Genomic DNA, 21,374 nt, shown 5'->3' with positions numbered 1-21,374 from the left:
TTCTTCATGAACCGGTTTCTCCTTGTTCTTGGCCCGTCTTCATTCTCCGTACGGCTAACGACACCGGTTTCTCCAGCACAGATACATGAACGCCGTTCCAGACATCAGCTCTTGTTGGTAAACCAGCAATCGTCTCCACGACATCCATGTCTTCTGGCAGAACAGAGCCGAATACAGTGTAAGATTGTTTCCATTCGTGGTGGTTTGCTAAACTGATGAAAAATTCTGGACCCGAGCCAACCCACGCCACCGAGCCACGGCTTATAGTTGGGCAGTGCTCGGTTGGGATCGGTGTGAACATGTTTCCCTCGGCCTGGAGGACTCCTTGAATCATGGCATATGGTGGGCCATAGGGAGCCTGGCACAGTGAAAGGATGAGACTTTCAATAAAACAAGAAGCAAAAACTCTGTTTGTACATAGGAAGATAGGTGTGCAAGCAATAAGGTATGAACAAGCTAAAACGGAAACTGAACAGGTAAAAATCATGGCAAGTGTAGTCGATAGCAGCAATTCAAACCTATAGCGCTAAAGCATTTTCACAACAGAAAACTCATTTGATCTTCGATATGAATATAAAAGGCTAAAGAGTCTATCAAATTGACAGAATCATATGCATAACAAATGAATCACAATGTCTACTATGTGATCAGACCAGTCATGGTTTATGCCTCATGTACAATCAGTTGTGCCTACGTTATATGCGAGATATGAACAAATATCTCAAAAGAAATTTCATTGGTAGAAAGGGTAACAAGCATACTCGATACAGTCTGAAACCAGAAATGGGATCGCACTACTACATGCGTTTCTGGTTAGTGAAAGACAGATACTCAATAATAAAAAGGTATAACAGATGAATCAAGTGGCTACAAGTCTATCAAATTGTCAGAGATCCAAGCACATTGATCAATATTCATACTTCGAGATCACAGATTTAAGAGTGAAAATTGATTATGCGCTGATCTAAGAATTAAAGGCAAAATTTGTGTAAGGTCCCTTACATTATGTACATGATCGCCTTCTGGATCCCAATATGATCCTCGGTTCTCGGCTCGATGAAACTGGCAGCCTGCGCAGTGGCGCAGAGTTAACAAACTAAGAATGTAGTATACTGAGTGAGGAGCGCACTCAGGGTGAAGCTGCAACAAAGAGAAGCATCAGTGTCAAATCTGGAACTTTCTAATTTTCCCTTGAAGTACAAAACAGACATTGTAAATAAGATACTTACTTTGACATGAATTACGCCGTGTTCCGTTTCAAAACCAACAATGCCCTATCAGAAGCAAAGTAGCTAATCAGTTATTACGACAATCATCACGAACACGAACTGTTTTCATGAGAACAAGGAAAACAGAGCGGTTATCATAACAATAAAATCAGAGAGACATAAAATTTGAATTCGCACCACCAAAATAACATTACCCGACACAGTAATTTTGCAGATTAGTAGGTAATTAAGAACACAGTAAAAGTATAGTCTGATAAAACAGAGCAGCTATTGTCATCTATTCACACAGACAATTCAATACCAGAGGCTGAGTAGTATTCGTGGAATAGTAAATGTTTGAGGAAAATGACAACAACAATTAAAGCTATATAATTAGTGAAATCTCATTGAAACCTATTATTTCCAGCGTCAGAAAAAAATGCATTAACTTTGAATTTGGTCGATCAATCGAGTTAGTAATCAAGACAAGTTATATAAGATCACACTACCTGTCCTTGTCCAAAGATAAGCCCCGATGTCCACATTACTTTCTCCCCACCTCCTTGTCGATCAGGCAACATGACATCTTTTTGCTTCTTCAACCAACACTGCACAGAGAAAAAATTACCTCAGTCTCTGGAACTTGAACCAGTGGCAAGTGTCATCAATTCAACATTTCTCAATCACTAATCACACATAGAGTCAAAAAAATTACGAGGTGTCTTTAAATTTAGTCACTTTCCACTAAATTTGACGACACAAGGCTCAGTTAAGCATTTTGTCGAACACTTAACGGACGATATTGGTAAATCATGCACCAATCGATTTCAATACACAAGAATCAAACTTTACCTCTCCAAACTTAGACCCACAAGCCTCTTTATTCCCACAAAACACCCACGAATCACACAAGCAAGGACCATCGTTTCCGTTACACATAACTTTACACGCTTTACAACATTCATTAGAAGAATTAAACTTAAAATCCGTCCCCCACTTCACCGCAGGACCCCAAAGCTCCAAATTATCAATCCCACGGCAACACCCGCCTCCACCGTGTACAGACGCGGCGTGATCTCGCGACTCCTCCGTGAACCGGACCGAGGAATCAACGAGCGTGCGATCTTGGGAAGGACGGAGGACAGTAGAGAAGACAGCGTAGACGATAACACAAAAGATCAAACCTATGAAAAGAAGAGCGGTGGCGGTAAAACGGCCAGGCTCGCCGTCTTTTAATCGACGGGGCATCGCCGGAGAGTACGAGGATTCGTTGACGAAGACGAAGACGCGTGTGACGAAGAAGAAGATGCGAGAGCAAAAGGAAGAGACAAGGGAGATTTCATGTGAAAATTTTGGAATCTAGTTCCAATAATAATGAAGAGAGAGAAAGAGAAGAGAGTGTTGTTGTTGGTGAGTCAAATCGTTGCTGCGGCTTCCGCTCTGGAACCTTTGAACCTTCATGGCAGATGCATATATGATTGTGATCTCTTCTTTTGTTCTCTTGTTGCTATTTTTGGTAGTTTTTTTTTCAACGTTGGATGTTCAAGTAAACGAAACGCTGTCGTTTTAAGGAAACCTTGCCTTTTAACTGGGGTATGAATCGCATATGAACGCAATAAATCCACTAGTGTATTTTTTTTTTTTGACAAAAAAATCCACTAGTGTGTAAAGAATAATAATTTATATTTTTAAAATGGTTGGTTTCAGACTATTTTGTGCGTGTATGAATTTTTTTATATGGTAACAAAAAGTATTGCAATAAATCATAAAATGTTTATATTCAATATGCATTTGAAAGAAAATTTGGTAAAAAAACATGGAATGAGGGGTGTATTACTATGATGGTAATTATACCGATGACAAGTCAAACGACCACATTCCACATGTATCTCAAGGTTAGCTGAACTAGGAAAGATACAAATGGAATCTTTTTTCCTTTTTGGCATGTCAGGCTCTCAATCTAAATCAACGTTGGAAAATGAGTTCTTAATAGTAATGGGCCAAAGCGATGTTTGTGTTGTGAAGGCTACGTACATGGTTTTATTTGAAGGAGATTGCATTTTGCGGGTGAGCTTAATTATCAAACAACAAGCTTGTTGAAGACTTTGAAGTTCAATGATGAAAAGCGTGATCTGTGAATGTAAAATTCACGTGGATCTTTGGAGATTCAAAACAAGCGGCAAACATGCATGAAGGAAAAATTCTGAGCATGCGAATGTCTCAACGCATTTATTTATTATGCAAGCCTTCAAATGAGGTTTGTTATGTTTTATTTTTAGTTTAATTTTTTACAAAAAAAAACATGCAAATGAATTTCATAAAACAATTCAATATTCTAGTTCTTTTCTTTCAATCATACTCAAAAGTTTCAAAATCTATACCAATATCCGCATACCGGTATAAGATTTGTTCACCTATTTCGATATAAAAATTTACATTACCTGTATCACTAGAAATCGCACACCCAAGCTTCAAGGCATGCTCGAACTATGGTTAAGAGGATTTTATCTCTAGTATCTAACTTCTTTCTTTTTCATTTGGTTTTTACTCCGAGTATGTTTAGCTCGGTTTTGCTATCGTTGTTGTGGTATCTCTATTCTAAAAACTAACATATGTAACGATGTAACAGTTAAGTTGGAATATAATACCAGAGATTTAATTTTAAAAAAAAGGTCAAAACAATTTATCAAATTTAATCTCTCTTTTTTCTTTTTGGCACACTGCACTGAATATGATCACTGTAAAATTATAATTACACCGCACTAATATAATCACCTTCATATAGCTTTGAATTTTTTATGTTTCTGTATGGCCTAATTCGCATGTTCTCAAAACAGACACTTGGTAATATGATTGGCTAAAACGCTCCTATATTAATTGTCCAGAAAAAAAGAGAATGTATTGCGACATTAAATTAATGTGTCCACAAGAACTCTGACCACACAACTCGAATACAAAATCAATTTGTTCATTTAAATTTATCTAATTTTGTGTAATCTTCAATCTTTATCCTTTCGTAAATATGGAAATGAGAACTAGGGAAGCAAAGCGTTGAAAAACACATTTAGCTAGCCTGGGATTTTGGTTTATTCGGTTCGGTTAATTCGGTTTTCGGTTTATTTTGATTTTTAAAAATGTTATTGAATTTAACCGAAATAAAATTCTGTTCGGTTTTTGGTTTATTTTCAGTTTTGAGGGTTAAAACTGAAATAACCGATTTTTGTTTTTTTTTAAAAAAAATTGAGTACTTTTGAAAAAAACAGAACTATTGAACATCAGAACAAAATTGTTGGACCAGTTTAAATTTTAAAATTGGGCTTGAATATATTAGACCCATTAACAAAAGAAAAAGAAAAAAAAGAAAAAAAAAAAGAGCTTTTTCTCCGACGAAGAGAAGAGTCTCCTCCGACGAGTCGACGAGTTGGAGACACACCAGCGGCAAAACTTTAAAGGCGAAACTTGCAGATCCGATCGAATGACATAACGAAGAAAAAAAAAGATATCCATAAGAAGAGGAAGAAGAGATAGAACGAAGAGGAGGAAGAATAGATAGAAGAGATAGAACGAAGAATAACACAAATGAGGGAAAGAAAAAGAAGAAGACGAACAAAGGTAAGAAGTAAGAACTAAGAAGAAGGAGAAGTAGAAGAGATCTGTCATTGAAGAAGTCGGAATCGAGCGGCTAATCAGGTTAGGTTAGATTAGAATTAGAAGAAGTTAGGGTTTTATTTTTATTTCGGTTAACCGATCGGTTCAGGCAAACCGAACCGAAATAAACGATAACCGAAGACCCAAAATAATTACTACCGATCGGTTTAGCTCTTATAACCGAAACCGATCCGAACACCTAAAATCTCGGTTCGGTTCGGTTGGTTTTTTCGGTTCGGTTTTATATCCCAGGGCTACATTTAGCTAAAGAGATTGTGAACTTAGGTTTACCGTGTAATATTGTTACAAAATTATATTGACATTTAAGAATGTTATATTGATCATTATGTTGCGTTGTATGTTCCGAATTTTATATTAACCCACAATTCTTTTTTTTTTTTTGACAAACCAAATACTTTCATTAATTAAATTAGGTCCTTACAAATGATGAATTTTGGAGAGCAGCCTTAGCTAAGGCATCTGCCTCTTTGTTTTCCCCTCTCGGTACAAATCTAAATCGACCAAGGAAAGAAGAACAGATAGTCAGGATATCGTGTTGAATCCCGTGGAGCTCCTTCTGTTGAGTTCCGGAATTAATGGCTTCAATCAATTGAGATGAATCTGAAGCTACAGAGAGTTTCGTGAAACCTAGAGTCAAAGCATGTATCAAGGCATGGAACATTGCAAGTCCCTCCGCCATCAATGGTGATCCTACATGAAGTGCTGCAATGGACTCAGGTACTTTGATTCTCGAATTGTGGTTGAAGAAAGCCAACCCAAACCCGCTTTACGGGAACCCATATCCCAAGCCGCATCCGTGTGCAGATTCATAAAATCCGATCCTGCTATGGGGTTGCTTTCTTTTGTGCGGGCTTGTTTTGGTTTCGGGGGAAGAATTTGGGCATCCTGCCATTCTCGGCCTAGGGCAATTGCAGCGGATAAGGTATCCTTTGGTGATTCATGGCGCTTGGAGAAAAGTTTGTTGTTTCGCTCTTTCCAGATCTTCCAAAGAGTCCAAGGGTGGAGGGGGCCTTGTCCAACCCCGGAAGGTGGCAAGACGATGACGTTTTGGAGCTTTTCAATGCCCTCTCTAACAGTCGCAAATAGGTGCACATTCAACGGTTCCTTCAGGGGAGCAAGTCTCCAGACTTCTTTTGCAAAATCGCAGTAAAAAAGAAGAGGTGGAAGGTAGATTCGAGGTTGCCACAAAGCGGACAGGTCGCCTCAACGTTCATCCGTCGTTTCCTCAGGTTCTCTCCCACCGGTAAAGCTTCTCTCATCAACTTCCACATGAATAATTTTAGTTTTGGTGTACAATGTGACTTCCAGATGTGAGTGTTCCAGCTAAATCCGCTAGTTAAATCATGCAGGGAGCCACTCTTTGGGTCGTGGACAATGCTCTCATTGTAACCAGATTTAGCAGAGTAGATACTAGATGTCGTTGGGAGCCAGGCGTACGTATCTTTTGCACCTAGTGTACTCGGTTTGATCTCCAAGATTTGATCAACATATCCTGGGAGAGTTTCCTGAAGTTTTTCTCTATCCCAGTCCATGGTTATGAAAGTTATCAGATTTGCAACAGTGAGATTCGCTATGTCTTGCGGAGGTGGTCCCATTGGGGTTATTGGGGAGGTAAGGGAGAGCCATGGATCTGTCCAGATACGGGTATCCTTCCCATTACCAATTATCTTTCCTAGTTGTGATTTCAGGAGATCTTGGCCAATTAGTATACCCCTCCAGCCATGGGAGGAGGAGGAAGGAGCCACACTATCTAGAAACGGAGTGGAGTGGCAGTATTTGCCTAGAAACACTCTTGCCAAAAGACACTCAGGGTTGGTGAGGATTCTCCAACTGATCTTAGCCAGGAGGGCATCGTTAAAGCTCTGTAGGTCTCAAAACCCGAGTCCCCCTTCTCCTTTTGCTCTTGTAAGTTTTTTCCAGGCTACCCAACACATCTTCTTTTTTTCCATACTTTCGTCCCACCATAAGCGTGTTAACACTGACTGTATACGCCTGTACAAGGAGTTAGGGAGTTGGAAACACGACATGGAATAGGTTGGCATAGCCGCTAGGACAGATTTTAGTAAAGTTGTCTTCCCAGCTGCTGAGAGATAGCGAGTTGACCAGCTGCTAGCTCGTTGTCGAATTCTATCCACTATGCTAGTGAATAGATCTTTCTTTTTCCTGCCAAAAAGTTCAGGTAATCCAAGATATTTACGTAAGCCACCTTCCTTCTGGATCCCCCAGCTGGTTTTGATTCTCTCTTTTGTCTCCACTGGAGTTTTGGCAGAGAATGTTATGGCTAACTTATCGGCATTGATCTTCTGTCCTGAGGCTGCTTCATACTGTTGAAGGATTTGCATCAGCGTATGGCAGTTAAGCTCATCGTTCTTGCAAAAGAACATTGTGTCATTAGCAAAAAGTAAGTGGCTGATTCTCGGGATCTGTTTCCCAACCTTTATACCTGTGAGTTTATTCTCTCTTTGTGCTTTTTGGCAGAGTCCCATCAAGACTTCACTGCAGAGGATGAATAGATACGGGGAGAGGGGGTCTCCCTGTCGTATTCCTCTCTGGGGGGTCATCAGTCCTTGAGCAGATCCATTCACGAGGTAGGAATACCTTACGGTTGTGACACATTGTAATATCCAGTTAATCCACGTAGCATGAAAATCCATCCTTTCGAAGACTGCATTGATAAATTGCCATTCGATTCTGTCATATGCTTTACTCATGTCTGTTTTCACAGCCATGTAGCATCTTTGTTTTGCAGACGAGGAGTGGAGGACTTCATGCGTGATGAGGACATTGTCAGAGATTGATCGTTGGGGAACAAAGGCGGATTGATTCTCTGCAACCAGTGTATGCAGGAGGGATTGTAGTCTTTTTGTGAGGATTTTGGATATGATCTTGTAGTAGACTGTGCATAGGGCTATTGGTCTGTAATCTGCCATCCTCTTAGGGCTCTTTATCTTTGGTATCAATATGACATGAGTGTTGTTGATGTTTTTCGGCAGGATACACGAGATAAAGAAGCTTTGAATTTTGGAAATGATCTGAGGGCCTAAGGTGCTCCAGTTTGATTGAAAGAAACTGGCTGAGAAGCCATCTGGCCTGGTGCTTTGTCAGGATGGATGGAGAAGCAGGCTGATTTGATTTCCTCTGGCAAAGGTATGGTGACTAGAGCTGCATTTGTTTCCTCTGAAATTTGATGGTTGATGGCTTCATCGACAATTGCAATATTAGCGGTTCCAGTAGATTTAAAGAGGTTACGATAGTAGTCCGTGATGGTATATACAATTTGGTCTTCTTCATACCGCGTATGACCATCATCATCCTCTAAAACCAAGAGTTTATTCACAGTCTTCCATCCTTTTGTAATGGCATGGAAGTACCCCGTGTTTCTATCACAAAGTGTAAGTCACAGTTGTCAGCTGCATTGCTTCCAGAATTCTTCTTCTGTCTTGTACGCTTGTTCTAGTTCATCATTGATTAAAGCTAACTGCATTGGGCTTGAATCTTGACTGGCCATGAGTTCTTCTAGCATTTCCTGTGTCGTCACAATTCGCTGTTGGCTATTCTGCTGGTGCTTTTTTGTCCATAGAATGATGGCTTTCCGGCAACGATTGATCTTAATTTCGACTTCCTCGGGTTCTTCTGGGTTCCAATGGTTCCGGACCAATTGGGTAACTTAATTTCGACTTCCTCGGGTTCTTCTGGTTTCCACTGCTTCTAGACCAATTGGGTAACTTCTTTGTTTTTTCTTAACCTTCTGTCGTATCTAAATAGCCCCTTTTTCCTTTTATAGTGCAGGTCGAAATAAGTCACTAACGTCCTATGATCTGAACTTTCGAAGTTTAAGTATTCAACACGTCCAGAGGGGTAAGATTATGCCCACAAACTATTTGACATTGCTCTATCCAAACGACAGTGGACTAAGTGGTTGTGTCTTTTGCCTCGCCAGGATAGGAAGTTCCCCGCGTGCTGGAGGACGAAAAGGTCACATTCTGACATGAAAGTACGCATATCAATAAAGGATCCCTCTGGTGTAATAGGTCCTCTCTGCTTTTCACTTGAGTCAATCATATCATTAAGGTCCCCATTGAGGTACCATGGTTCTTCTCTGGTTTTACCAAAGGTACATATTTGGTCCCAGATTACCTTTCTCTTTGATTTATCCGGTTCTCCATACACAAATGTGGCAAAAAAGATTTTACCTTCCGCCTTTATGCAGGTGTCTATGTAGTTGGAGCAGGCTTGAAGTATCTCTACCTCCAGATGTTGGTGCCAAAGTAGAGCTAGTCCACCCCCTCCCCGACAATGAGGTGAGACCAATTTCATTGTTGAGTAATTTAGGCTTTGAAGTTTTTTGAGCACAAAGTCATCAGCATTCTTTGTCTCCATGAGGGAAATTATATCCGGAGAGACACGTTTATGAATCTCTCTTAGTCTGCGAACTGTCGTGGGATTCCCCAAACCACAACAGTTCCAGCTCAAAACTCTAAAGGAAGAGGATTTGGGGGATCATGAAAATCCCCCTTCTTCCTTGCAATAGCAGGTATGATAGCAGTCATTGGTGGCTCTTTGCTAGTAGACGGAATAGATACCTCATTATTATTTAAAGTGAGTCTCTTTTTTGTTTTGTTCAGATGGTCAGAGGTTCGACGGTCATCTCCCTTTTTAGCTTGCCCTTCAGGGGTATTCCTTCTCTTGGGTGAGTTATGTATTATCACTTTGTTTTGTTTGCTTGATTTTGCACCCAAAAGTTGTGGTTGGCTTCTAATTGTAGGTTTTGGGCAAGGAGGTCGTCCTCTCTTTTTCTTGAGACCTGCTTGTGGAGAAATGGTTCTCAATGCAGGATGTATAGGTAGACCCGGACTTAGCTCTGGGAGGGCATTCACCAAGGTTTGGTTTGTATTATTGTTTACCTCCAGGATATGATCTGTTGTTTCTGCCATTAATCCACGAGATTCGCTTTGGATAACCCTTTGTTTCCTTGCAGCTTGTTCTGTAGGATCCACGCAGCTAACATATTGTATGGTAACATCTCGGAGTTCTCCCAAGACCTCATCTCTCGACAAAGGAGGAGGGGGAGGTGTATTGGAAGCCGATACATGTCTTTCCAGAGGTGGACGACAAGCTCGAGAGGTTTCTGAAAATTCCATTGGTAAGATATTTACACTACTTCTAGCACTTGATTTTTCTCTCCACTGTAAGTTGGGAGGATGGTGATTGGAGTGATACCTGCCTGATTCTCTTCTAGGTAGGTACGAAGAGCGAGAGGGGGATCTCTCCGTGCTAAAAGGGTGTTGGTACCTTGTTCTATCCATAGAGGAGGGTCTAGAACTTTGTACTCTAGTTCCTGAGTATTCCCTTTGGGGATTAACCTGAGCCCTGAGCTCATGTCGGTAAGAGCTTTTACTTTGATCCTTTTTTTGGCTAGAGTGACTCTCTCTATGCGAGAGGGATCCTCCTCGATGTTCTGATTGGTATCGAGTCGGTAATGGTGCCTTGTTCTCCGTTTCAGGAGCTTTTAAGCCCGGACAGTTTTTCTTCTCATGAGATAATCGGTGGCGGTAGAGACAGTGATTTTCAATCCTTTATACTCGAGTGATTAAAGCTTCACTTCCATCTTGGATCTCTACTATGGTTTCTTTTATCAGATATTAACCCACAATTCTATGAATCTTTTCTCGTTAGTTTTGCTTTATTACCTTTCCAATTTCAATTAATTTACTTTATTAGGGTCAAAAGCTTTGTTACCTTTTTATCATTCGATATTTTGTATATAAGGCTTTTGTTTGATATAGATAACAATTATCTACATTGGAAAGATGCGTTTGGGGAGCCCATATTAAAAGGATAGAGACTTGTGCACTTTTGGATGATATATCTCTCTCTATTTCTAAATAGAGAGATATTATTAGAAAGTCAAGTTGCCACAAACACTTTTATCTCTCCATTGCGATTGGATCGGTATCGAACGGTGCCGTTTCTATTATCTCGAGGCATTAGGTGATATTAGCCGCTTTGTTGCTGACACGTGGCCTCTGATGAGCAGCTCAAAGACGCAGGTGACTCATCTTACCTCTTATCACTTTGTTATTACAAGACCACCCCTGCTTCTAATCTCATCTTCCTTTACGTGCACTGGAAGAAAATAAATAGAATTATCAAGTAACAACACAAACAACTAATTTGTGATGAATCTTAATACAAGACACAAGAAGTTGAATATATATATATATATATTGATGACTTATTCTCGTCTTTGAAAACCTTACTTGTGAATTTGACTTTTCTGTATTACTAATTCAAACTTTTTCTACTTTTTAAAGTTAATTATTCATTAAGGTCTATTATTATTTACAAATGTAATGATAGATTTAAATACATGGGAGTTGAAATTACATCTTAATCATAGTTGAACTTTCTCTAGTTTAGGTATGAGTTTATGAGTGAGGTGTATTCTTTTTTTTTTTCAATTTAGTTGTTTAATTGTTAATTATGTTTAAGAACCTTTTTCTTATTATTTAAATATATTTTTTGATTAAACTATATTGGATGTTTCTTGTGTGATCTCACTTCTTGAATAATCTAATTGCTCTACGGCGAGAATCAAATAAATGTCAAAAGAAAATAACTTTTGTTAGATCGCACTTATGTATATAAGAACAATACTTCTCATTATAATTATGTGTATGTAGTTATGTAAAATATAATAATACACTATAGGAAAAATACAATGAATTGGTTATGAATCAAATAATTGTATTTTGGATACAAAGAGAATAAAATGAGTAGTTGAAATAATTGATTATTTATCGAGATGAGACCATTACCTAAAAACATTAGAATTAGTTAAAAACTTTAAAAACTTTGAAATGAGTTATGCATGCTAAATATTGGCTGACTTGAAGGTTACATATATATATATATATATATATATTTTTATGTATAATGTTTGCTTAAAACGATATCAATAATCAATAAATAATAATTAAAATCATGAAAAGGGTAATGTTTGTAATGCTAATGGCAGACACGTAGAATTAGGACCGTACAAGCAAAACAAGAAGTCTCAATTCAACAAAAAACCATCCGGATAAACATAATTAAAGTTCATTTTTCTTGCCATTTCTACAAGCAATTGACACAATTATTTTACCTAGAATAATACTACTTTTAATACTCGTAGGAAAGTTTAAAGACTTTGAATTTTAAAAATTTATGTACGGCATTAAATGTTTGAAGAACATTGAATCGCTAAGTATATTAGTTTTAATTAATTAAACTAAAAGAGAGTCTTTTGGGGTATCTTAGAGAATAATACTCTCTTGATAAATGACGAAAGAGATTTAACTAATCTCACATTATTAAAAACTAAACTTGAGGATCAAGGGGGGGGCAAACGAATGGCAATATCTGTAAATAAAACCAAAAAACGAGGGCTTTATTTTACAAAGCTATCTTTACCTTAGCTTCAAAACTGAGCTCGTTCTTCATCATTTCCTGAAAACTAGAGAAACACAGTTTAAAGAGAACCCAACAACAACAACAAAAAAGCAATACTGTCTCTTTGAGATCACAGAAACCCTAATTTTTATTAAGAAACCCTAATCTCAATCTCCAGATTCTGTATGTAAATGCATCTGAAGAATTCAACTGTAGCAGAACGGCGGTACATCGGAAAAGAAACCGCCGGTTGTTTATCTACTTCCTCCGATTTGGATCCAAAGCCTAAGATTAAACATCATCATCGCCCTCTTCAGGTACCTGAGATTCTCACCCCAGACATTGGTGGGTTCAGTGTGTTCAACAATCAAGTTCAACAAGCTCAGAGTCGTCATCATCTGACGGTTGAAATCCCAGATTCGTCGTCTCGGAATCTTACTTCCAAGAGACCTGTGGTGGTTACGGCGGCGGCTCGATCTTCTAATCCGTTCAACGTTGACGATTTCAGAAGACAACGCGGAAGCTTTGGTTCGATTTCGTCTTATTGTCCGTCGTATCTTTTGTCGTGGTTCTCTTCATCTCTTCCATCGATCCCATCGGCGACTAATCAGAAGCTTCTCCGTCATGTTCTTAGAGTCCGTTTGATATGTTTCCATCTTCGTTTCTTACTTCTTCTCTCTGTTCCTCCTCTTTACATCTTCTTCTTGTTGATTAGTTTCAGATTCTTCCTTCTTTTCGTCTTTTCGGTTATCGCTTTTTCTTTTGTCCTTTCGATCTCTCTCAAATTCGCTCTTCCTCACTTACCATCGATTCGTTTGATTATCGCTCGGTTGCTGTCTCTCAAGCTTACCCCTACCAGATCCTCGTCTACATCTCAGGAGAGTACTAAACATGTTGTTTGGTCAATTGGGTCGAAGCCTGTGACTGAGAAGAAGACTAACTCTGGCTCATGGGTTCAGAAGTACAGCTCTGGTGATGTTTACGAGGGAGAGTTTCATAGGGGCAAGTGTTCAGGGAGTGGTGTTTATTACTATTCTATGAAGGGTAAATACGAAGGGGATTGGATTGATGGGAAGTATGATGGATATGGAGTAGAAACATGGGCTAAAGGAAGTAGGTACCGAGGTCAATACAGGCAAGGGATGAGACATGGAACTGGAATCTACAGGTTTTATACAGGGGATGTGTATGCTGGTGAGTGGTCTAATGGACAGAGCCATGGCTGTGGTGTGTATACCTCTGAGGATGGTAGTCGTTTTGTTGGAGAGTTTAAATGGGGTGTTAAACATGGCCTTGGTCATTATCATTTCAGGTGAGATATTCTTCAGTTTTAACTTTTGCAGAAATGGTTTAGCTTAGGGTGAACTTTTTAGTCCTATGATATTGACGTTTTAGTGTGACTGGTTTGGAATTGAAGTAAGTGTGGTTTCTGAAAGTTAAGGCTTTACTTTTACTTTTATGATGTTATGTTTAGGTTCATGTCTATGTTGCTCGTGGGTTCTTCTTGAAGTTTATGTGGCTTCCAATCTTGAGTTCTTGATAGATTGTTGTATTGCCTAATACCCTCTACCGTTGGCGTCTCTCACCCTTTATTTGAAGCGTGATTGTTACTGGCATTAGTAATTGCATGAGATTACCCTTTGAAAGATGCTGGCTTTCAGTTCATATTGCATTTCAACCAAAAGTTTTTTTGTTGGCTGTCTTCTTCCCTAGCCACGGTTATTCTTATGTTTCAGACAATTATAAGTCTAGGGGGAATCAAGGCTCAAGCTTATTTGTTGCTGACTTGAGCTTGGATTTATACAATTGCATTCATCACTGTCTTCTCTTATTAAGTAATATACCTGTCTGACTTGAAGCCACATCTCTCTTGCAGAAATGGTGATACATATGCTGGGGAGTATTTTGCCGACAGGATGCATGGTTTTGGAGTGTATCAATTTGGAAACGGGCATCGGTATGAAGGAGCTTGGCATGAGGGGAGAAGGCAAGGGCTTGGTATGTACACGTTCAGGAATGGTGAGACACAGGCAGGCCATTGGGAAGACGGAGTTCTCAGCTGTCCTACCGAGCAGACCACTCGTCCTGATTCATCGTTTTCCATCAGTCATTCCAAGGTTCTCGACACTGTCCAGGTATCTTATAATCTATCTTACTCTTGCTCATATTTATCAAGTTACGTACTATAATTTTTGTTCATCTCCTGAAGAGATTAGATTTGTTAGCAAATTGAACATAAACACCCACATGAGATTTGATCCTTCTCCCTCTCTCTCTTTGATCAACAGCAAGCAAGGAAAGCAGCCGATAAAGCACGTGAAGTTGTGAAAGTTGAAGAGAGAGTGAACAGAGCAGTGATGGTCGCAAACCGAGCAGCAAATGCTGCTAGAGTTGCTGCTACGAAGGCTGTCCAAACCCAAACATTTCATTGTAGTAGTGGGGACGATCCTTTGTGAGTTCCTGTGGCAAAGATTTTGACATAATCGCAGTCATGACCACACCTCGAACATCTTCGAAGACACAAGAGTGAAGAGAGAGACGCTTAGAGAACACAGCCAACAAAATTCGCAATCTCCGTGGAGATTTTCTTGAAGGTGAACCACTTGGAACCAAGGTCGAGATCTCATAAGTAATAATTAAGAGATCTGGCTATGGAGCAAGCAATACAGGTATTACTTTTTCTTTTCCTCCCACTTGTTTTATGAGCAGGCTGGTTTTTAAACTGTACATAGGTTGTTGAAGAGTAAGCAATGTTGTCTGTTAACAAAAAATCTTTGTAACAAGCGTAACCCATGTAAGAGAAGCAACAAAACATTGTCTTACTTTTACAACGTGTGAAAATAACACCTCTTTTTACTACTTTTCCTTAGATAGAAGATGACATGAGAGAATTCCAAATACAATCAACTTGAGAAGATTAAAGATATCTGGTCTATGACTAGGTTCAAGTACAACAAACGGTCATACATATGGTTATATATATAACATCCACACCATAAAAACCTAAACTGCAAATATTATAGAAGATGGAGCAGAACCACTTAGTTGATACAAGATTGCGTCAATTTCATCTCCATCCTTAAGCTCCAGCTCATCCGGTGTATGATACTCTCGAATCCTGGAACCATCCAAAAGAAAGCGAAATGTGTTCCACTCGACGCCTCTCATTTCGGTGTAATGTTCCACCAACCTAAGCAACTTAGCGTTCCTTCTCACCTTAAACACTCGAACCCTATCCTCGTCCTGACCCTTGACGTTTAGAGTAACATGGGTAGACGACTACGACTCCGAGGCAACTTTAGGCTTTTCCCCTTCTTTCTTCACCTTACTTGTTCCATAAACTCTGCTCAGCAGATCATAAGGAGCGATCCTTGGACGAGTTGTCTCAGATCGCAACTTCGATTGCAGAATTGAAGTGTTGTCGCCGATTTGGCTACCTTCTTCGGACATTTTTTTTTTTTTTGGCGCAGAACAGTATTACGACAGAAGGTCAAAAGAAAAGAGCTAAGAAGAGATCGAACATGACTTAAATGGGCTGGGCTCAAATATTAGCGTAGGCCCATAAAGTGATTCTCTCCCGCTCTAAACTCTTTCTAATCCTCAGGAGAGAAAGAAATGATGATCGGAAAATTGAATTCCCCCAAACATCACAGAAAAGATGCAGAAATCGTTCTCGTTGATCCAAACGGTTGCAATCTCCGGCGTATTCTCCGCCGTCTCATGCTGGTGAGTGATTTAATTTTCATCTCTCCCACTAGCTAGCTAGCTCCTCTTCTTAATTTCTCGTTTCTTCCCTCTCTCCATGTCTACTATTTTAGGGTTTATACAGTCTCTATTTATTCGCTTTCCAGGTATGGATTCATGTTCGGTAGAGAGTCCGCGAGAAAAGAGCTCGGCGGTTTAATCGAAGAGCTCCGTCGTGGAAGTTCCAATTCTGACTCTACTCCACCACATTCCTGAGTTAGACATTCCGATTTCCCCAGGCGCTTTCGTTATCTGTGTTGCTAACTGCTAAGTTAGTTTCCGATTTCGATTCATCTTCCTGTGAAATTTCCATTTATGTCACTTTCCAGAATGTTCATGATTTTTGAGCAACTGTTGTATAAACGATGTGTTCATGAGTTAATTTAACTATGAAATTGTTTGAAGGAGTGATGCATATTGATTGAGATAAGATTTTAAGAGAGAGAGAAAAAAATGCAAATATTATTTGAGATAAAAGAGTTTGAAGGTGTACAAGGAAAACTCAACAGGATACACGGTTTCTAACTGCAATCTAAGTAAGTGTACATCATCTTGATTTTGGCTTCTCTTTGCTCTGACTCTAACCCAGAATTGTGCAAATCTATAGCTTTAACACTCTACTGGTTTCATCTTTTCTTTTTTCTTTGGTCACTCTCATCTCTCTATTTATTTATTTAGCAGATTTAGGAATACAATGCAACAATAGACCACACTTTATGTACCTATGTGGGGAATTACACTAGAGCAGCCTCTTCGACATTCTCAGCGATCCTGCCTTTGACAAATCCCACATAAAGGTCACTTCCAGTTGTGTCTTCTTCTGAGAGTCTCCTCCCATGGCCACCTTCCTTCATGTTCTTAACAAACTCCACTAACTGCTGCCAGTTTTGACCCTCAAATAACCGCTTGTTCATTCTTAGGTATGTAAATGCGGTTAACCCGTTTCCGGAATCTGACCTATTTGTTGCTACCACTTGTCCGAATGCGCTCGAGTCATATCGTTCTAGCGCATTCTCCCCTGCTAGGTCCGTTCCAGCTTGCTTTGTCGCGTTCTGTACTTGCTTTACCAGACCTTCTGGTGAGCAGTTTGCGTGTTCCGGTTGTTCCCCATCTTTCATCTCCATGCAGGTGAAGTTTAGTACAACCCCATGTTTGCTGAACATCTTAGCTATTGGTAGATACCCGTCGTGGTTCCTCGTGTTGTAGTATCCGGCGGTTAGCTCAGCTGCGTGTGACCTGGTGTTGTAGTGCCAGTGGATTCCGGCTACCTTTCCTGATAGCTTTGCTCCGGATCCTTGAAAGATTCCTTTTGCTGAAGATAGGAGTTGGTCTCCGTGTTCTAGTAGCTTTCCGGAGTACCATTCCATGAAAAACTTTCCATACTCGCTATTCCATGTTCCGTCTCTTCTGAAGAATTCAGTATCTTCTGGGAGGTTCTTGTATTCGCCGGCATCATGAGGTCCACTTGTTCCCCAGTTAGTTTTCCCGATTGATTCAGCATATGCTTGAAGTGACGATTTCATATACTGCAATCAAGAAGCATCATTTCTTAGAAGAAGCATATGGAGTATTAAGTAAGCATAAGTATACATGATCTCTCTGGTATTTGTCTAATCTCATGACTAATGTTCTTATGAATATTAAGGCTTTTTTTCTGCTAGTTTAAAATACCTTGTCATAGCACTGGAACTCTCCAATTCCGGGAAATCTCCAGGTCCCGTTGCTCTCAGGGTATGATGGGTATCTCAATTCTCCACAAGGTCCCATTCCCACTTGAATTTCCTGCAATACATGAAAAATGATGATACAGTTAGCTTAGGCCACTGTATGAATTGCTCATGATACAGTTTGTAGTCTAGATTTATGCTTACCGCAATAACTCCTCCTATGTAATTATCGAATCTTTCACGGAAGCTCCTCATGAAATCTGAGTAGACCTGGATAGGTGTTCTTCCTCTAAGGACAGGCACAGAATCACATCCCAAGGAGATATACTCAGGGTTCCTTCTACCAGATTTGTCTGTGTAGACAAGATCAGGGTTCTTGCTGACTTCTTCAAGTACCCATGGGGGCAAGGGGATACTAGATTTTAAGAGAGAGCAAACAATATAGAGGATTAGCTAAGCTAGACATGAAAGACAGAGATCTAACTCGATGGGAAACTAAAGTTGCTTTATTACCTGCAAGAGTCTCCGACGTTTCCTCCACATTGATGGAAAGACATAACGACCTGGAGTTTGAGACCGTGCCTTTGAACCATTTGAATCAGCTCGGCATAGCCATCCCAGTTATACTTCATAGGTCCATCTTTCTCTACCAGTCCCCACCAAGCATCCACCATTACACCTTCCACACCAGCTCCTTTAAGAGCCATCAAACTGGCGTTCATGGCTCTTGGTTTGTTCAAATGCCCTGACATTGTTACCGTGTCAAGCGGTAACATGACAAACACCGGAACACTAGAGTCGCTCTTGGGGTGTGGGTATGAGAGTACATGAAGCTTCTCCCATCTCTCAGTGGTTTCATTTTCTGGCGAGTAGGTCTTCTCATGAGTGAACTTCATTTCCTTCACCGAGTTCTTTGCTTGGAACTGATATGTTGGCGGCCTCATCTTCGCAAAGGTCATGTTGTTAGAGGAACTTTCTTGGTTTCTGGAATTCTTGGCATCTTTGCGTTTGATAAGAGAACTTGAGGAATTCAGTGTCAACTCCATAGCTTTCTTTTTTCTTTCTCTTGTTGAGAGTGAAGATAGAGAGAAGAGTTGTTGGTGTTTGAGAGAAGAAGATGATGTATGTGTTTGATAGAAGATGCTGTTTGTGTGTTTGCATTTATAAAGAATATTGATTGGCTGTGATTTGGGGACAAACTTTCAAAAAGTGGAGAGAAAATATCACAAAAGGTTGCTTACTTTTTTTGTTTGTTTTTGTTTTTCACTTATCACACGGTTCTTACACCTATCAGAGTGAAAAAGTGAAAATGTCACTTCAGTAGTTACAAATGCAGATATTTTAGTTGTAGTAAAGTTTTTTTAATTGTTGGTAAATTATTCCTGCAGTTTTTAATTAAAGATATAGTCATTGAGAATAATGTTTGCTTTTTGCTCTTGGTCATGTAGATAAGCTATAAGTTTTCCTACTCACCTTTGGCTTTGAACACATGGTTCGTGTGGCTGAAAATTCTTAAGGCCTATTGATTTTAATTTGAATAAGAAGATAAGTTGCAAGGATTTAATTATTTTTTAGCATGAAATATCTTGTGGTGGCTATTAACTTTGCTCTTTTCTCCTTGTTGGACTTTCCTGTAAGGTTTATGTTTTCCAACTAAGCAGCAGACAGGTTCATTGACTCATAGACTTCTAATAAAAGCTAATTTATTTTCTTTGAAATTTCCTCTCATGGCCTTCTTGTTCATTGTGATTTTTTTTTATTTTTTCCTATCATACCCATTGATATGTTTTTTCTGATTTGTCTTGCCTGGTTATGTTATTCTGCCAAATTATATGTAGAGTTTAAATTTCTTGTCAAATTTTCCATTTGAAGTGCCTAGCTGCATTCTGTTTATGTCTGCAATATGTTTATACCGAGACAACAAGACTTTCATTTCATGTATCAAGACCTTGTGGATTTGTGTTCAATGTGCTCCACTGAAATTGACACTACGTTACTTTAGTTCATTTGTCAAAAGTTGACCAGTAGTGTATGGAATGCTTAATACTTAAGGCTTTGATCTTGTTTATTACACATGTGAGTTTCAAGTGTTTGTTGTTTTTATTGGAGATGCTTTTGATGCATTAGAATCCTTGTCGACTGCAAATGTTATTAGAGAATCTTTCTCTCTCTCTCTTTTTCTTGATGACTCATTGAAAGTGACAGTTTGGTCTTTATTCAGGTGATGAAGATTGCGGGTTTTGGCTATTTCCTCATCAAGGAGTTTAGTTTTCTCTTGTTTCTAATTCCCACCATTTATATTTTGAACGGTAGGAATTGATCCTTATCACCTTTGGCGCCTTCTCATTTTGGCTTGTGCTTTTTATTCAGAAGGCTAAGAAACGTAGAAGGCGGGGACAAGGACAACACTGGACATTGACTCAAACAGGTACGCTCTACTAATCCTAATTGTTATATTTTTTTAAAAAGTTAGAAACAAGTCTTGAACTTGCTCATTCTCTATCATTAATCCTTACTGTTGATTCAAAGACTATAGTAATGTCTTGATATAAGTATCTATGATACATATGCTTGGTTTTTCTGGTTTTGCTTTGTTAACAATGATATATGCATGTTGTGACATTTGCGGTCAAGAATTTGAAAGAGACACAGGCTCTTTTTTGTGATTGTATATATCTCTAAACACTAAGGTAAGCATTGTAAGAAAATCATGATTGTGACGAGTGAAAGAATGGGTGGATGTTGATATTAGCTTTTGAGGTAAGAATCTCATAGTCATTTTCGTATATCTTTTTGAGGTGAACAAAGTTAATACTTTTTCTTGATAATCTCTGTCCATGGAAAGACTTGAGCTTTTATTATGGACCGATGGTGAAAAAAGTACAAAGCTTGTGGACCTGTTTTCACACACGCATCAGCAAAATTCCAAAAATGTGTGGTGTGGTGTGGTTGGTCCCTTAACGTTGAGTGTTTCTCTGTTTATGTGTTGATATCTTCTCTCCACGTAACATACTTGATTACCCACCCAACTTCTTTTCTTTCTCTCATTTTTACCCACCTCACTTCTTTTGGTCGACATCTTATTTAGGTTTCTGAATTTTCTGTCATTAAATTTCACCATAGTAAGGAATCTTCTAGGATTGGGGTGAGAAATTGTGTGATCTCATGATGTCTTGTTTAGATTTAAAATAATGGTAAAACTCAGTGGTGAGCATTGTTGGTTGAGATATGTAAATTTGATAGGGCTGAGTGAATGTTTCTCTATAAGCAAAGGTCAAGCTAATTCTTAAGTTGCTATATTATTAGTGTAAACTGTAAAAAGCAGCTGTTTTTTGGTTTCATGGTTAGCTCAATGGTCACTGAGTATCATCGTCTAGACTTAAGTTGAACTTGTAAAACTAAAGAATTCAGAACATTGAGTGAGTAACAGTTCGGTTTGTCATTGTCGCCAAGATATTTTTCTGCTTTGTGATGTGATAAGTGGAACATTCACATAAAATATAAGCAAAACCAAAAAAATATCTCTTCAAAATAGAAATTATTATTGAAGATCGGAGAGAGACTAGGGTTTCATAAATAGTTTTGAGGCGATTTTTTTGGCGACTAGGGTTTTCTCGTTTTTAGGGCACGTATGGAGCCGTCAGAGGCTTCTCCA

The 21,374-nt window shown here is 39.1% G+C and overlaps 5 protein-coding genes across 7 annotated transcripts in view; 2 read left to right on the top strand and 3 right to left on the bottom strand.

Moving 5' to 3' along the window:
* LOC104723392 overlaps positions 1–2,692 on the bottom strand; it is a 4,240-nt gene extending 1,548 nt beyond the window's left edge. The window contains exons 1-5 of one of the 2 annotated variants that reach the window (XM_010441759.2): positions 2,061–2,690; positions 1,718–1,816; positions 1,230–1,274; positions 1,003–1,140; positions 5–358 (exon numbers count right to left, since the gene is read on the bottom strand). In XM_010441759.2, coding sequence (XP_010440061.1) covers positions 5–358; positions 1,003–1,140; positions 1,230–1,274; positions 1,718–1,816; positions 2,061–2,456 — 1,032 coding nt within the window. In that variant the 5' untranslated portion in view covers positions 2,457–2,690. Of the gene's footprint in view, positions 1–4; positions 359–1,002; positions 1,141–1,229; positions 1,275–1,717; positions 1,817–2,060 lie in introns of those variants that run through there. The other variant, XM_010441760.2, reaches the window with a different exon arrangement.
* Positions 5,568–6,472, bottom strand: LOC104727971. Its single transcript, XM_010447022.1, has 2 exons — positions 6,073–6,472; positions 5,568–6,004 (listed from the first exon to the last, which is right to left on the bottom strand). Exons 1-2 carry the CDS (start codon positions 6,470–6,472, stop codon positions 5,568–5,570), a joined length of 837 nt encoding a protein of 278 aa, XP_010445324.1.
* LOC104723390 lies at positions 12,351–16,456 on the top strand. Of its 2 annotated transcripts, XR_757331.1 has the most exons (5): positions 12,351–13,620; positions 14,185–14,443; positions 14,597–14,977; positions 15,179–16,034; positions 16,160–16,456. XR_757331.1 is itself a non-coding variant. In XM_010441757.2 (3 exons), exons 1-3 carry the CDS (start codon positions 12,500–12,502, stop codon positions 14,762–14,764), a joined length of 1,548 nt encoding a protein of 515 aa, XP_010440059.1. In that variant the 5' UTR covers positions 12,351–12,499; the 3' UTR covers positions 14,765–15,167. The 2 variants fall into 2 exon arrangements, 1 of the variants encoding a protein (XP_010440059.1); XM_010441757.2 differs by lacking the exons at positions 15,179–16,034; positions 16,160–16,456 and having other exon boundaries at positions 14,597–15,167.
* On the top strand, positions 15,951–16,456 carry LOC104723391. The gene is made up of 2 exons (XM_010441758.2): positions 15,951–16,034; positions 16,160–16,456. The coding sequence occupies exons 1-2, from the start codon at positions 15,967–15,969 to the stop codon at positions 16,266–16,268; spliced, it is 177 nt and encodes a 58-aa protein (XP_010440060.1). The 5' UTR covers positions 15,951–15,966; the 3' UTR covers positions 16,269–16,456.
* LOC104723389 (beta-amylase 3, chloroplastic) lies at positions 16,497–18,765 on the bottom strand. Its single transcript, XM_010441756.2, has 4 exons — positions 18,233–18,765; positions 17,924–18,134; positions 17,724–17,834; positions 16,497–17,578 (listed from the first exon to the last, which is right to left on the bottom strand). Exons 1-4 carry the CDS (start codon positions 18,763–18,765, stop codon positions 16,787–16,789), a joined length of 1,647 nt encoding a protein of 548 aa, XP_010440058.1. The 3' UTR covers positions 16,497–16,786.

This window comes from Camelina sativa, chromosome 11 (genome assembly GCF_000633955.1).
Source record: "Camelina sativa cultivar DH55 chromosome 11, Cs, whole genome shotgun sequence".
In the NCBI taxonomy this organism is placed as follows: Eukaryota; Viridiplantae; Streptophyta; class Magnoliopsida; order Brassicales; family Brassicaceae; genus Camelina; species Camelina sativa.
The sequence above is the reverse complement of the archived record's forward strand: the minus strand, read 5'-3'. Positions and strand labels throughout refer to the sequence as shown.